The sequence below is a fragment of the Enhydra lutris genome, unplaced genomic scaffold (genome assembly GCF_002288905.1).
Source record: "Enhydra lutris kenyoni isolate GAN:26980312 unplaced genomic scaffold, ASM228890v2 scaffoldscaffold33, whole genome shotgun sequence".
Taxonomy (NCBI): domain Eukaryota; kingdom Metazoa; phylum Chordata; class Mammalia; order Carnivora; family Mustelidae; genus Enhydra; species Enhydra lutris.
Genome location: NW_019154117.1, coordinates 1,955,053 through 1,969,259, shown reverse-complemented (window position 1 = coordinate 1,969,259; position 14,207 = coordinate 1,955,053). Strand labels below are relative to the sequence as shown.

The window sequence follows — 14,207 nt, the reverse complement described above, 5'->3', positions numbered from 1 at the left end:
GGGGGGGGGGGGGGGGGGGGGGGGGGGGGGGGGGGGGGGGGGTAGGTCAGCAGGTGTTGTGGGTGCGGGGAAGGCAGGACGGAGTTGCTGCAGGAGAAGCTGCTGTTGTAAAGGGAGGCGTGGGCGGGCAGGTGGGCGGGTGTGCGTTGGTGCTGGGGGCCGGCTGCGCAGTTTGTGGCAACTGGAATTTTACACACAGGCTGCTGCAAGCCCCGGTGGGTGCTGGGAGTTGTTGCGTGAGATTTTACTGGGTGTCGTGCTCTGCATATAACTGTTTTGGCCTTGTTTGGAAAGCAAAAAACCAACTTCCCAGAGGAAGAGACGCCAGTGAGCACTTGTCCAAAGTCAAAGACTAGATTTTGAATCGAGCCAGGACACACGCCCAGGGCTCTGGGGATGCGGACGTAGGGTCGCTGGAGGACGCAGCCTTCACAGCCGCTGGACCCTGCCTCCCTTTCCTCCTTCAGCTAAACTTCATCGGTCTGTTCGTGTATCTGGTGTCTGGAGTTGGAATAGCATCTTTTCTGCCGTGTTTTGCTCTCAGCCCCTCTTTGCCCACCCGCCCTCATGAAGAAGAGATCTCTCCTCCCCCCCACCCCCCTCACCCCCGCCCTTAGATCTTCTGAGCTTCAGATAGTCAAACAGGGACTCGCATCTGGGAGCAGGACGATGCTTTAAATCATTTTCTTTTCTGCAAAGAGCAGCGCTAGGGCAGGTGTGCTGAGAAAGGTACAGTGTACGGGGTTTTTCTTGGGTTTTCATTAGGAAGAGTTCATTACTGGAGTTCGTGAACGGTCTTCCTGGGTGTGAACTTCCTGTAAAGCGTCGCGGGTTCAGAGGCGTGACAGCAGGCCGTCCAGTCGGGAACTGCATGCACGTGGATGCAGGGAACCTTCTGGCAAGTGTGTCTCAGGGGTGGGTGGTGACTCCTTCCCTGCAGTGCAGGCCAGGCCCTTCCTCGCCCCAGAGCAGGACGGTGACTGTGCACTGGAGGGGGCTGCCCGTGCGTGTGCCTGCCGACGGCCCAGCTGGGAGAGGGTTGCCCTGGTGCCTCGTCAGCAGCTCTGGTTTTCCTGCCTTTCTGTGGGCCAGTGCGCTTTGGGATTCTGTTGATTTTCTACAGGAAGATTTTCAGCTCTGGGAAGTCCCAGAAACATTGGCTGGTGCTTATCTGTGGGATGGGGAACAGTGTGCTTTGTGTCTCCGCTCATCTGCTCCGTGTTTGGCCATTGTATCGTGTCTCGTTGCTGGAGGATTGAAGCCTCTGGCTGGATACCAGATTTGCTCACAAAATCAGCGTTAAATTACGTTTTGGCCTCGCCTAGCAGTTTGAGCAAACGGGGGCACAGTGGTGTGCACAGACGGCGCCCATCTGGCCGGCGCGCTGCAGCTCCAGGGCTAACGGGCGCAGCGTCCCCTTTGCAATTCTGGCCCTGCGAGGCCGGAAAGCACAGGATGGGTTGGTCGGGCTGGAGGTCCGATGGGGCGGCGGGGGGTGGGCCTTGTGGGCCTCAAAGCCCCTGTGCAGGGAGAGTGGTCTGGGTGGCCCTCTGGGCCCCCGGTGGCTGCCGTGTGACAGTGTGGCAGTGCGGAGCTGCGGAGGCGTCCCTGGGCTTCGCTGCTGCCTGTCGTGCCGCCGTTGAGCCGAGGGCGTCAGCCCAGCAGTGAGCACGCGGTGCCGGTGAGGAGGCCGGAGCCTCTGTTCCACTCTTCGAGGCATCTCCGTGCCAGAGCGAGCGACCTCAGAAGCACTCGAGGGTTTAACTGTGCTTCTTACGGAAGAGCTCCTTGATTTGTGATTGAAATCCTCACCTCCAACCTACCTCCTTGTTTAGGCAGAAGCTCTATCCTGAAGATGTGGCCTTTGGAGCTTCCACTTTTCCTCCTCAGTATCTGTCTTCGGAGCTCGCTCTTCATCCGGGCAGCTACTCTCCCTACCCCACCGAGTGTTCACAGAGCGTCTGCCCGGTGCCCGGCTCGCCCTATGCTTACGGCCACCCCGGCGCCTACCGAGCTTTCCAGACCGTGAAGCCGCGAGCCGAGCAGATGTGCCCTCTCCCACAAGACCCGAGAGCCCCGTTCAAGGTCAGCTCACCACCCTGCTGGGGGGTACCGTAGAGTTTAAGGTGGAAAGAGCTGGTTGGTTCTCACGTGGTATTTAAGTATTGTTTATCTTTTTTGTGTATTTAAGAACTGATTTTTGTTTATCCAGTTTTGAAATGGTTGTTGTGGATACTTCGTAGGGATTTCCTGCTTTAAGCCTTTTCTCGTGGTGCTGGTTTGCTTAATTCATGGGGCTTTTTAATTCTCCCCGCAGAAAAAAACGTATGACGAGCAAAAGTTTGACAGCAAGAAGGCGGACGGCTCTTTGTCATCTGATACAAAATCAGTTAGAGGTTCACATCCTGTGTCCATTCACGCGAACGCGACCTTGAAACCAGGTGAAAAGGACATACTGTCTGATGTTCTGTTGTCCTTCCCCGCCCACCCCAGAAGTGTCACTGTTCTTTGTACACCTGTTTCTGCGGAGGCTGTTGGACTCTGGTCGATCCTGGAGGCCTCTCCGCCCAGGGAAGGGCCTCTCGGGGGAGGGGGGGCGCTCTGTGGTGTGCCCTAGCGTGGCAGGACCTGGCCCAAAGCCACATGGCAAGTAAGTGGCACCCACAGGCCTCAAGACATGTCCTTAAGTAAATCGCAGGTGCATCCCTTGGACTATCTATATTTGACTATATTCGTTCCTGAAATAGCTTTTCTGGTGTTCTGTTGGGACACTTTTTTTTAAAGATTTTATTTATTTATTTGACAGACAGAGATCACAAGTAGGCAGAGAGGCAGGCAGAGAGAGAGGGGGAAGCAGGCTCCCCACGGAGCAGAGAGCCCAGTGCGGGGCTTGATCCCAGGACCCTGGGATCATGACCTGAGCCTAAGGCAGAGGCTTTAACCCACTGAGCCGCCCAGGCGCCCCCATTGGGACACTTAACAGGTGAGAGAGTTTGTATTTTGAATCCCATCCCGAGCAGCAGCCAGCCTGGGGCAGTGTAGTTACTCAGGGACATGTCTGCTCCAGCCTTGGAAACTGCTGTTCCAGGCTGTGGCTGGAAGCTAGCGGCTGCAGGGTGGCGGGTGTGGACTAGTGCCGCTCGATGGCTTATTTACGAGTAAGTAAATCTTTATGCAGAGAGCTACGGCTTCTGTAATAGTGTAGTTACTAGGAAGGGCCATTTTATTTACGTGTATAACTTACATTACTGGTATCTAAGTTTTTCTCTTTGTGTTGACTTCACTCAGAAACCATTTGGTGCAGCGCAGTTTAAAAGGAAAGTTGTACAATTGACTGTAGTGACTGGCTTCATGGCCTTCCAGCCCACATCAGGCTTCCAAGTTTACTTCTGCCAGCTTACTTCCAAAGTTCCTCTCACGTGCGGGAGAGGCGTCACTGGGAAGAAGTTGGTTGGCGTCGCTGTAAATCTGTGGGACTCTGCGGCGTGTGTGGAGGATAGTGAGATGAGGCTGCAGCACCTAGCTCGCGAGCTGTAGGATTACGCTCAGAGCCGCAGTGCGCTTTGCTTTCTCCTGCCTGCGGGCCCGACCCCAGCCACCGGCGCTTCCGGCCCTCGCTGCGTCCCGTCGCTCCGCAGGCGGCATCGCTGGCAGACGGGGGGCCTCGGACGGGCCGTGTCGGTGCGTCGGCAGCGAGAGACACCCCGCCCTGAGGTTGAGGTGTGCGTCCGGGTCTTCACACCACCCCTACATTGTCACCCTTTTGTTTCTGTTCATACAGACAGTTACCAGAAACGAACAGACAGGAAGTCCAGAATCGTTGAGAAAAGTGTGTCTGCCTCCAGACCCGGGTTTGAGTTTACCAGGTTGGACTTTCCTGAGCTGCAGGGTGCAGAGACCAGTGAGATCGCAGAGACACAGAAGCAGCCCAAGTGGGGCCCTCTGCGCCCCGCCTCAGCCGACCTTTCTCTTCTCCGAGAGGTGGTGAGGCCTGCCGAGGTGAGTGCGGGGCCCCCGCTCTGTTTCCCTCCTCCCCTTCTCTCCTTTTCTTCCTTCTCCCCACGCACCTTTGCAGGTGCCTCTCGTTACGCTCCCTCTTGCCGTGGGGGCCTGGCCGTGCACACAGAGGACCGTCTGCTTGGACTCTTTCCAGCCTGGTGTGGGCCCTAGTACAGCTGATTCTAAAAGAATCGCCGAATGAGCCTCCTGGTGCTTGCTCGCTGCGGGGGGCGGGGGGCGGGCTCCGGCACGGTCCCGCTGCGTAGACCGCCCCCAGTGGTCCCCTCACTCCCAGCAGTGCATTCCGACAGCACGTTTGCAGTAGAGACAAGCGGATTCTTTCAGTCCAGCAGTAGTATGTGAGACTGTGCAGGGTAGCCTCCGATTTTTCCAGGCTTTCTATCCGTACCGCTCTCATTGACGCCATCACAAGCTCAGCAGAAGCATAATCACTGTGTGTTTTGTTTGCCATTTAATGATTTTAAAATACGCCGTGCTCCGCATTTGGTCTTGGAATTTCAGTCCATCCAGCTTCTAGGAAAAAGCATCCTGAGGTTAGTAGTCCCTAAGGTGGCTTCTCACCAGTTTCTGCCAAGAGAGGGTGGGAGGGCGAGGAGGAGGACACGTGGAAGGAGCCCCCCGGCCACCTGCCTGTGGAATGGTGGGGACTCTGCTTCCTCAAATGCGCTTGGGTGCCGGGCCGCTGACACCCAGCGGCGGGCAGGGTGGCTTGCCATGTGCAGAAGGTACCGCGTCCCGCACGCATTGACCTTGACGCTGTGCGCCGCGGCGCGCGTCCCTGTGGCTTAGCCGTGACGAGGGAGGCAGGCCGGCCGGGCTAAAGGACTCTGGTTTGGCGGCTCTGTGACCCCTTTGGTCCCGCTGCGTGTGTGGAGTAGCTGAGGCTCGAGGGACTGCCCGTCTGCATCCCTGGTGGTCAGTGCGTGACCTAAGCCTGCGAGCCTGTGGGGAAGTAGGACAGGCCGCCAGGGAGCTGTTGTGTCGTGGTCACCGGCCACACATGTGTCCGGACACAAAGTGAGGCCATGGCACCGGGAGGAGGGGTCCGTCTGGACTCCTTGCCTGAGGATGCGTTCACACTCTTGAGTTCCACGGGGACTTCTAACTTCTTCTTGTAGAACAGACTTTTCTCCCTATTTTAGGGGTATCTTTGACCATGAGAAATTTTTAAAACAGTTGACCCTGAACAGCAGGGGTTTGAGCTGCATTAGACATGGGTGTTTTTGATAAACACAGGATAGTACTGTAAACGTTTTCTCTTCCTCGTGATTCTCTTAGTGATGTTCTCTTTCGCTTACTGCACTGTTAGCATACAGGATGTGTGCGCTGTGCGTGTTAACTCTTTATGTGGTCGGTCGGGGTTCTGGTCAGTAGTAGGCTGTTAGTCGTTTCGGGGGGTCAGAAGTTCCATGTGGAGTTTTGACTCTCCAGGGGTCAGCACCCCAACCCCCATGTTGCTCAAGGGTCACCTCTAACTGTCTGAAGTTGTTCAAGAGAAAACCATGTTAATCATCTAAATCTTTTTTTTAATGGTGCAATGTGGGGCCTGAGGGGATCCCCTCAGTTTGAAGATAGGCACATGTAGGACTTTGTGTTTGAGTTTTTAAGACTTTTGGCATTTTCCCATGTCATTAAGTAGTTTTTGAAAACCCGTTGCACTGACCCTTGATGGATGTGTCTAATTTCAGTAACGCTCTCGGACAGGTAAGCCATGGTGAGCAGGTAAGTTATATTCAGAGAACGGGCTGTTTCAGTAATTTTACTTCCTGTTACTGGGCTCCGATTTAATGAATCGGGACAAGTGGGAAAAGTTTGGAAGGCTCTGAGCTTTAGAATTGAAGCCCATTCAGATCTGAATGGATCACTTTCCTTTTGCCCTGAGTGCTGTGCTCACCCCGAGCTCACCCTGACGTCTGTCTTCGTGTGCTCACCCGCCCGTGTGTCATTTGCTGCCTCATGTTCTTATACATTTGTTGTCTCTGTGGACCTTCTCAGGGATTTTTTGGGACTTCGGTGCATGGGCATGGTGCACGGTGCCCCCCCCCGCCAACCCTAGGCAGGGGCCCTGTGGCCTCACATGGCGGGGGCACACTTGTGCTGATGCAGAACTTGTCTGTTATGTAGTTTAGGAAGTTGTGTGGTGCGCATGCTCTGATCCCCTCCGTGGGGCCTGTTCTCCCCTCTGGCAGAGAAGTAGGGGGACACTGCGGGCTCAGCTGAACACTGTGGGTGGTTTCTCCTACAAGGAGTGAAATTTGATGTTACGTATGTTTTTACTTATTTGGGATCTTTTTTTCTTTTTTTTTAGAGCTTGAGAGCTGGGAGGGGGCGTGATGGGATGGGCAGAAGAAGAGGGAGAGAGAGAATCCTATGTAGGCCCCACACCCAATGCTGTGCCCGACGTGGGGCTCAGTCTGACAGCCCTGAGATCATGACTTGAGCTGAAACCGGGAGTCGGAGGCTCAACAGACTGTGTTACCCAGGCAACCTGGAATTTTTAATCAGCATTTATTTTGGAGATTTTACAAATGGCAGGGAAGCTGTATTTAAAAATTAAGTGATTACTTTCCGTTTGAAATAGTAAGAAGATGCTGGTTTGCCTTGTAGGGTGAAGGGGCGGTGAGAAGCACGGGCGCAGCTGAGTCCGCGACCAGCCGCGCTGTGGCCGGGCCCTCTGCCTGCACCAGAGGTAAGAGGGGCTGCCGCGGCTTTAAGATAGCAGCACCCTGTTGTGCAGGCCCAGTGCCTTAGAAGGGGTTTTGTTCTGAAGCCTTCTTTAAGACAGCTGACGGGTGCGGACAGAGTGGTCCACCGTGAGAAGTTGTGAGTGATGCACGAGATCCCACATTGTTGGGCGAGGAGAGTAGAGTGGGAGCGAAGAATTCCAAGTGAAACGTCTGGTTTGTTCAGTTAAGGGAGAAATTTTATGAACTCAGAAATGACTGTTTCCCGAAGTGTAGCCTGCACCAGTGGTTCCCATAGTTCTAGGTAGCAGGACCCCTCAGCACCCTTTAAAAAGCCCCAGAGAGCTTCTGTTTATTTGCACGATAGTGATTCGTAGTCACAGTATTCAAAGTTAAAACTAAGAAATTCTTAAAATTGCTTCATTATTCTCTTACAAGTAACAATGATAAACCATTACCTGTTAATGTAGCATTTTTTTTTTTTTAAGATTTATTTATTTATTGAAGAGAGAGGGGGAGAGCGGCAGGGAGAGAGAATCTCAGGCAGACTCCCTGCCAAGCACAGAGCCCAGCACGGGGCTCGATCGAGGACCCCAAGACTGTGACCTGAGCGGAAGTCAAGAGTCAGATGCTCAACTGACTGAGCCGCCCCGGTGTCCCGACATAGCATATTGTTATGAAAAACAGCTTTTCCGAAGTCAGACCGTAGCGAAGAGAGCAGAGTTTGTCACGTGTGCAACTCTGCAGCCGGCCCAGGGCGGCCTCGGTGCGTGGGGGTTTCACTGTCCCGCGTCGCACGGCGTCCTGGAAACCCCACTGGACACTCAGGAGCAGGAGCGTGGGGCGGTGCAGGGCCCATTCCTCCCGTCAGGGAAATGGTTTTGACCTCGGACCCCTGGAAGGCTCTTGAGGGCCTCAGAGTGTACTTAGAGATCTGGCCGGGCTGCCCCAGAGTGACATATCAGAGCGTGTTCAGTTATTCTGCCATTAACCTTTCTGAGCAGCTTGTCCTAACGAGACATTTTTACAGAATTATTCGTGATGTGTCCACAAGTGTGTGTTCTTTTTGGTTCTCAAGTGTGGTACATGTGTGCTTTGGTAGAAACCTTCATATAAAAGGGGACTTGAATGGTGTGCAGCTCTGGCACAAAAGCGTTCCATCTCGTCCACAGGGGGGACACCACTGGCTGCCCAGCGTCGGCCCGGGTCCTCTTCTGTCCGGGCCACCTGGGGAGAAGCGTGGCTGTACTTGGGCCTGAGGTTAAAAAAGAAATTACCACTTGTTCTGGTAGCTGAGGACCGTGATCTTTGACTTCCAGTGTTATTGGTACACAGCAAGATTAGTAGGGCCAAAACTTGATCTTTGCCCTATTAATTTTTGTGTGTTTGTCACGTGGACCTAATTGTGGATTGTTGCTTTTTAACCAGAACTGTGGTTTGTCTACCCATCAGCACCCCCAAATTAAAGAGCCGGTTGCTAGGAAAATCACGCAGCCTGCAAGTTAACTCAGCACGCGTGCTCCCAGAAGAAAGCTTAGCAAATGCTCTAGTTTCCAAGAGAGTGTTCTGAGCACCAGTCTGAATTTAATCATGCTCTGAGTAATGACTTCACGTAATGTGTGTTTAGAATTTCTAAGCAGTTTTATTTTACCGTTGGGATGGCTCACGCACTTTGGTTATCTTCGAGCAGAGCTCTCTTGGACACCAATGGGTTATGTCGTTCGGCAGACGCTATCTACAGAACGGTCTGCAGCCCCTAAAAACGTTACTTCCATGATAAACCTAGAGACGGTCGCTTCGTCAGCAGACCCTCAGAGCGTCAGTATGTCACGTCCTGAAGTTTTATCTTCGGATCCTTCCTGCAGAGAGAAACACGTCCACTCCGCTAAGAAGGTATGTGTCGTGTTGGCTTATGTTGGTCTTCTGTGCCGCCGGGTACAGATTTTTTTCTCAGATCCTAACAAGGTGTTGCGTTCTGTGCTGTAGTCGCTAATGTGAGTTGGTTGAACTCGTAGCTTGAAAAAAGCCGCCCCTCAGTCAGGGACACAAGTGGTAGCTCTCCGAGTAAGGGGCGGCGTTGGTTTTCCACCCGTGCTCTTAAAGCACCTGTGACCCCGTTCTGGAGTCTTCAAAGGAGGGATGCTGCAGAACTTCACACTGGCGTACGGAGTCCTGCTCTTCTGCCCCTAGTCTTGCATCTGTTGTATTTAAATTGCTTTTACCTACTAGGGTGGGGCCAGCAAGACAGCTGAACTCCACCTTTTGTGGTCGCCCGGTATAGGTTACTGATTTCTGGTTGATGGAGCTGTAGTAAGACGGCATCGCAGAATCCTTTTTCCATTTCAGTTCAGATGTTAAGCTGCCATTTTCATCGGTCCCTGGATTTATTTCTCCACGAGCCTTTCTTTCTGGTCTAGATTTTGTCTTGATTTTCATTGTGTGTTGGTACGTTACTTTCGGTGGGAATGTGGCCATGTTTGTTGATGTGCAGTGACGCCCTTTCTAAGAGAACAGTTTCTGTTCCCCAGAGTGTCACAGATCACCCCGTACAAACGGGAGCTGTGCTGACGGAGGGGGAGTGGCCGCTGACAGAACGAAGTCAGACCTGGGGGCCTGTCCTCACAGCTTACGGGCAACGTGAAGGACATGGGGCCGCAGGCGACACCCTCTCTGAGCACACGTGGGCCACCCGCTGTGGGCACGTGGGCATAGGCGGCGCGGCAGGGCTCAGGCTGGGGCTGCCGTCTCACTGTCTGAACCGGCTTCCTCATGCACGGCTCAGATTCTCAGAGTTAATATTAATGATTTTATTTTCCCATAACCTTTTTTTTTTTTTTTTAAGATTACATTTATGAGAGAGCGAGAGCACGAGCAGGGAGAACCAGGCTCCCTGCTGAGCAAGGGGTCCGATGCGGGGCTTGGTCCCAGGGCCCTGGGATCATGACCTGAGCTGGAGACAGACTTTTAACCAACTGAGCCATGCAGGCGCCCCTAAAATTGGTTTTCTAATTATAAGTATGAGGAAAGTTTATTTTAGGAAAGTTCTAAGATAAAAATTTAGATCGCCTGTAGTCTTACTACCCAGGGGCGTGGTCTCCTGCGTAACGGGGGTGGTAGGGTCAGGATGGTGTTTCCCTCTGAAACTCTGTGTTGTGAGCTCTTATTACTGGAATAGCAAACGTAAGCCACAAAGAGCGACTTAGGACCGAGGCCGTCTTCCCTTTGTTGCCCGTTCCTCGGAAGCCTGCGTTAACGACAGGATATATATTCTACCTCAGGCTTCTCAGAACATCAGCACAGAGAGCTTTGTTTTTTAAGTTTTTTGTTTTTTTTTTCTTTTAAACAAAAATGAGACCATATGAGACCATTCTACACTCTCATCTTTCAGAGTTTACCTTTTCACTTCACAAGATGTCAGGGGCAGGTCCTCTAGGTCAGGAGGTGAACGTTCTTAGGGACAGTCCCCCTCCCCGGGGATAAAGCAGGGCCCCCGACGAGGAAAGGCCCTGCTCTCTGGTAGACCGGCGTGGCGCAGACTGGTCGCGATGAGTGCTCCGGAAGGCATGGCGGGGGACATGGAGACGGGCCGGCTCTTGAGCTGGAATGACAGCGCAGTCCTGGCTGGATCCCGGGGTGGGGCCGAGGTGTGTTTGAGCTGACTGAGAGAGAGGGTGGGAGCTGTGGGGTCACATTCAGCAGGTGGGGGAGGGGCGCAGACATTTGTCTGACTTGAAGGATCCACAGAGGATGCAGATGTGTGATCGGGTTTAAGGACCACCAGGCTGTTAGGAATGGCCCCGTCCGGGTTTATTTTATTTACTTTATTTTTAAAGGCTTTGTTTATTAAAGAGCACTCACAAGTGTGCATAAGCAGGGGGAGCGCAGAGGGAGAGGGAGAAGCAGACTCCCCGCTGAGCAGGGAGCCCAATGTGAGACTTGATCCCAGGACGCTGGGATCATGACCTGAGTGGAAGGCAGCCGCGGAACCCACTGAGCCACCCAGGCGCTCCCAACACACCTGGATTTATGCAAAGACTTTGGGTTGGTATTAGAGATGGTAAAATGATCTCTTCCGGCCCAGAAGTAGGTATATCAAGTCTGCCAGTTTCAAAGTAATTGGATAGGACAGCTTTTTCAGCAGATTTCCTTTCCTTGAGAAGTACTGTCCTGAGTGCTGGTCTTCGGAAAACAGATGTGAGGAGCCCAGCTCTGAACAGAGCCGCCTTCTGGCTGATCAACATGGTATCTCCAGTTTGCTCCAGTTCGTGGAAGGAAACATTCTAGCGAGTGTCTTATAAACTCATGACTTTGCTGTGTTTTTTCTCTCTAGTCCAGAGCATCCCGTGGCGGTGATCCTGACCAGAATGAAGCCTCAAGAAAGCACAAGAAAAAGAAAGAGAAGTCTAAATCAGAGTACAAAGTCCTGACGACGGTTCAGGAGCCGCCGAAGATTGAAGTATGTTTCTCTTTGTTACACTTTCATGGTCTAAGGAGCGGGCCCGCCCCAGCAGACGTACAGACCGCGCGGGCTTCCGAAGGGAGACTCTCCAGCACTTCCTTCTGTACTCTTAGCCCTGTGCTAAAGGGAATAGGCGCCCCCCGTGTTCTCCCCTTGGGTGGCCCCACGCAGTGGCAGGGTGCATGCGGAGTCGAGAGCCGCGTGCCTGTGGGGAGAGCTGGTGCTGTTTGTGCCGTGGTGCTCACGCTGACTCCTCGGTGTCTTGGTCACCTGTTTCTCCTTGCTTTGGCATGCTGGCGTTTGCAGGGTCTCTTTTTCTATCCAGAAATGTGACTGTAATGTGCTTCACTCAGGAGGAAAATTAGAATCCCATAACTCCATCATGGGCCCTGGCCGAGAGAATTCCACAGACCTGCAAAACCCCTCTGGGCACTGTTCTCCTGCGGTACCACAGGACAGCCCCTGTGCTGCGGGGAGTCGCCCTGGGTGCACACTCTGTGCCAGGCTCAGCCTGACTCCCGGTGCTCAGCGCTGCTGCCTACCCTCCGGCTTAGGGCCAAACATGAGACTTTCCCACAAACCTGGGGGTTCCCAGAGCTCTTGGCGCACTCCCTTGAGGACACTAGGGTCGCGTGTGTGAAGACCTGTGATCCTGGCAGAGTGTTAATGATTTGGGCCAACAAATAATTCATGGAGTTCTGCTCCCCTATCCCACGTCACTTCTCTGAGTCATGTAAAATGCTAACAATAGCATCTAAGGTGTTTTTAAATGACTTCACCATTGTTATTAGAGGCCTGTTGCCCTATTTTCTATTTCATTTCTATTTTCTAGCCTGGGAGCAGTGCACGGGACTAGGGCAGCGCTCCTGAGACTAGACTGACGGGTACTCTGATGGAAACGCAGTTGAAGGCTGGGTGCTTGAACACTGTGCCCGGGGGCCCATGGCCCCCACAGCCTTGGGGTCCCTGCCCACTTGCTCTCTAGGGCAGTGGGATCGGAACTGTGGTCTCTAAATCAGTTTCTAAGAGTAAAACGTTTGGGGAGGTTTGAGGTCCCCTCGTGAGCTCTGTGGGAGCTGGTGACAGAGAGCCCGGGCAGGGAACAGCTCGCACGTGGGCACACTCGGGTCTCGTGATCCGCAAAGAGCTCAAGGGTGTGTTTACTTAGGATGCCGAGGAGTTCCCCAATCTGGCTGTTGCGTGTGAGAGAAGAGAGAGAGGAGCGTCTCCGAGATGTCAGGCCGGACAGCGGGCACAGGTAAGTTTTAGATTGATGCAGTCATTGCTTTAGGCTTAACTCTTCCTGCTTAACTAAACTCTTCAGAAAAAAGTATTTTCCAGACTTCTTTATGTATGAGAAAGGTGGTTTTGTTTTGATTTCTTTCTTCACTGGAGAATCAATCACATGCAGGGTGTCGATGCTCTAAGCGCGCACGTTTTGTCACCGTCGTGAGAAGACTGCGGTACTGCCACTGCTGCATCAGGAGGCGGCACAGACTGCCTGGGGGTCTTCGACAGAGAGTGGGAAAAGTTGGCTGTTTATTTGGGAAACGGGAATTCCGTTGTGAGGTGGCAGAGTCTGACAAAACAAAAAGGAGCCCCCCCCCTTGCAAATTCAACCCTGAGCGCTCAGTGCAAGGTGAAGAGAGGGCTCTCCTTGAGCCCCTGCCCCGCGGGGGATTCGCGGATGAACTTGTGATTCGTCTTCCGGGTGGAGAACTCGCACACTTGGCCCCATTTCTTCACGAGTCTCCAGCACTTTCCCTGTCATTTGGCCTTCTGGAGTGGGTGCGGGATTTTCACATTTGTGAGCAGTAAGACTGAATATTGTGCAGATTCCCTGGGGTTCCCGCGGTCCAGTTCGGTCCTCTCCTGTCCCTGCCCGCAGAGTCTCCGTAGCCACCTGTGTGGCACGTCGCGCTCGCCTGGTGACATGGGCCCACGGCTGGGCAAGAGAGGACGTGCCGAGGGCCGGTGTGCTGCGGCTGCCCGTGTCCTCAGACCCCAGATCACAGCCCTTTCAGAGTAGCATGTGTTTCAAGTAGAGCACACTTTGTGCCTAAATTCCATGCCTGCCGCATGCATTTTGGACTTGTGTAAATTCTTGGTCCCAGTCCTCTGATGTGGCATCCGATTGGCTCCCCGAGGCAGTCGGAAGTTGCGTGGTGCCCGTGAGATGGTCACAGCAATCGGTTGGCCTCACACACACGACTCCCGTCGCCACAGACTCCGCACACATCCTGGTGTCCGACCTGGAGGTGTGCGCCCTTCACCGTGTGGTGCAGACAGAGACCCGGGGCTGGGAGGGGAGGGGAAGAAACCACTGCAGTCACCTTGAAAGATGATGTGGGATTATCTGGATTTTTCTTTAATTTTTAGATTTCTAGTGGTTGCTATAAATAGGTTTCATTTTATCTTTTATGACTTTTTGTTGTGAAGTGAAAAGCACGGTTTGTAAAATACGCCATCCTAAGAAAACTTCCGACTCTGTGATTCTTCAGAACAGTTATAAAAATAGTGGAAAGAAGAGCCAGATTCCAGTGCAGTTGGATTTGGGGGGCATGCTGGCGGCCCTGGAGAAGAAGCAGCACTCTCAGAGCGCGAAGCCGTCCTCCAGACCCGTGGTGTTCTCAGGTAAGTGCAGCTTTCGGTCTGCGAGGGATGGCCGGGCGTCTGCCAGGCAGGCCGCTCCGCGCCGGTCTCTGCAGTCGGAAGCGTGTGTGTGGGGTCCGAGCGGCATGGCACTGGGGTAGGGAGAGAGATACTAGTGGGTAGCTTGGGAGTCCAGAAATAAACCGACATAACCATGGCCAGTGAGTTTCTGACCAAAATATGTTCGTTAAAAGAAGAAGGAACATTTTTGAAAAATGGTGCTGGGACAGCTGGATTTCCACCTGCTGGAGAAAGCCGGGTTTCCGCCTCACCCCGCGTGCGGCGGTTCCCGCAGAGCGATGACCTGAATCAAGCACGAGGCCCGCAGAGGCCTTAGAAGAACATGGAGGTGGGGCGCTTGGGCGGCTCAGTCGGTGAAGCGTCCGAGTCTT

General features: G+C 53.4%; 1 protein-coding gene across 2 annotated transcripts in view; it reads left to right on the top strand.

Annotated features, from left to right (window-relative positions):
* Positions 1–14,207, top strand: part of LOC111153492 (SECIS binding protein 2) — a 47,393-nt gene that overhangs the window by 3,949 nt on the left and 29,237 nt on the right. For both annotated transcript variants that reach the window (XM_022512544.1, XM_022512545.1), the window contains exons 3-10: positions 1,836–2,085; positions 2,318–2,441; positions 3,782–3,999; positions 6,628–6,709; positions 8,395–8,597; positions 11,035–11,160; positions 12,332–12,421; positions 13,665–13,797. In XM_022512544.1, the coding sequence (XP_022368252.1) occupies positions 1,836–2,085; positions 2,318–2,441; positions 3,782–3,999; positions 6,628–6,709; positions 8,395–8,597; positions 11,035–11,160; positions 12,332–12,421; positions 13,665–13,797 (1,226 nt within the window). The remainder of the gene's footprint in view (positions 1–1,835; positions 2,086–2,317; positions 2,442–3,781; positions 4,000–6,627; positions 6,710–8,394; positions 8,598–11,034; positions 11,161–12,331; positions 12,422–13,664; positions 13,798–14,207) is intronic.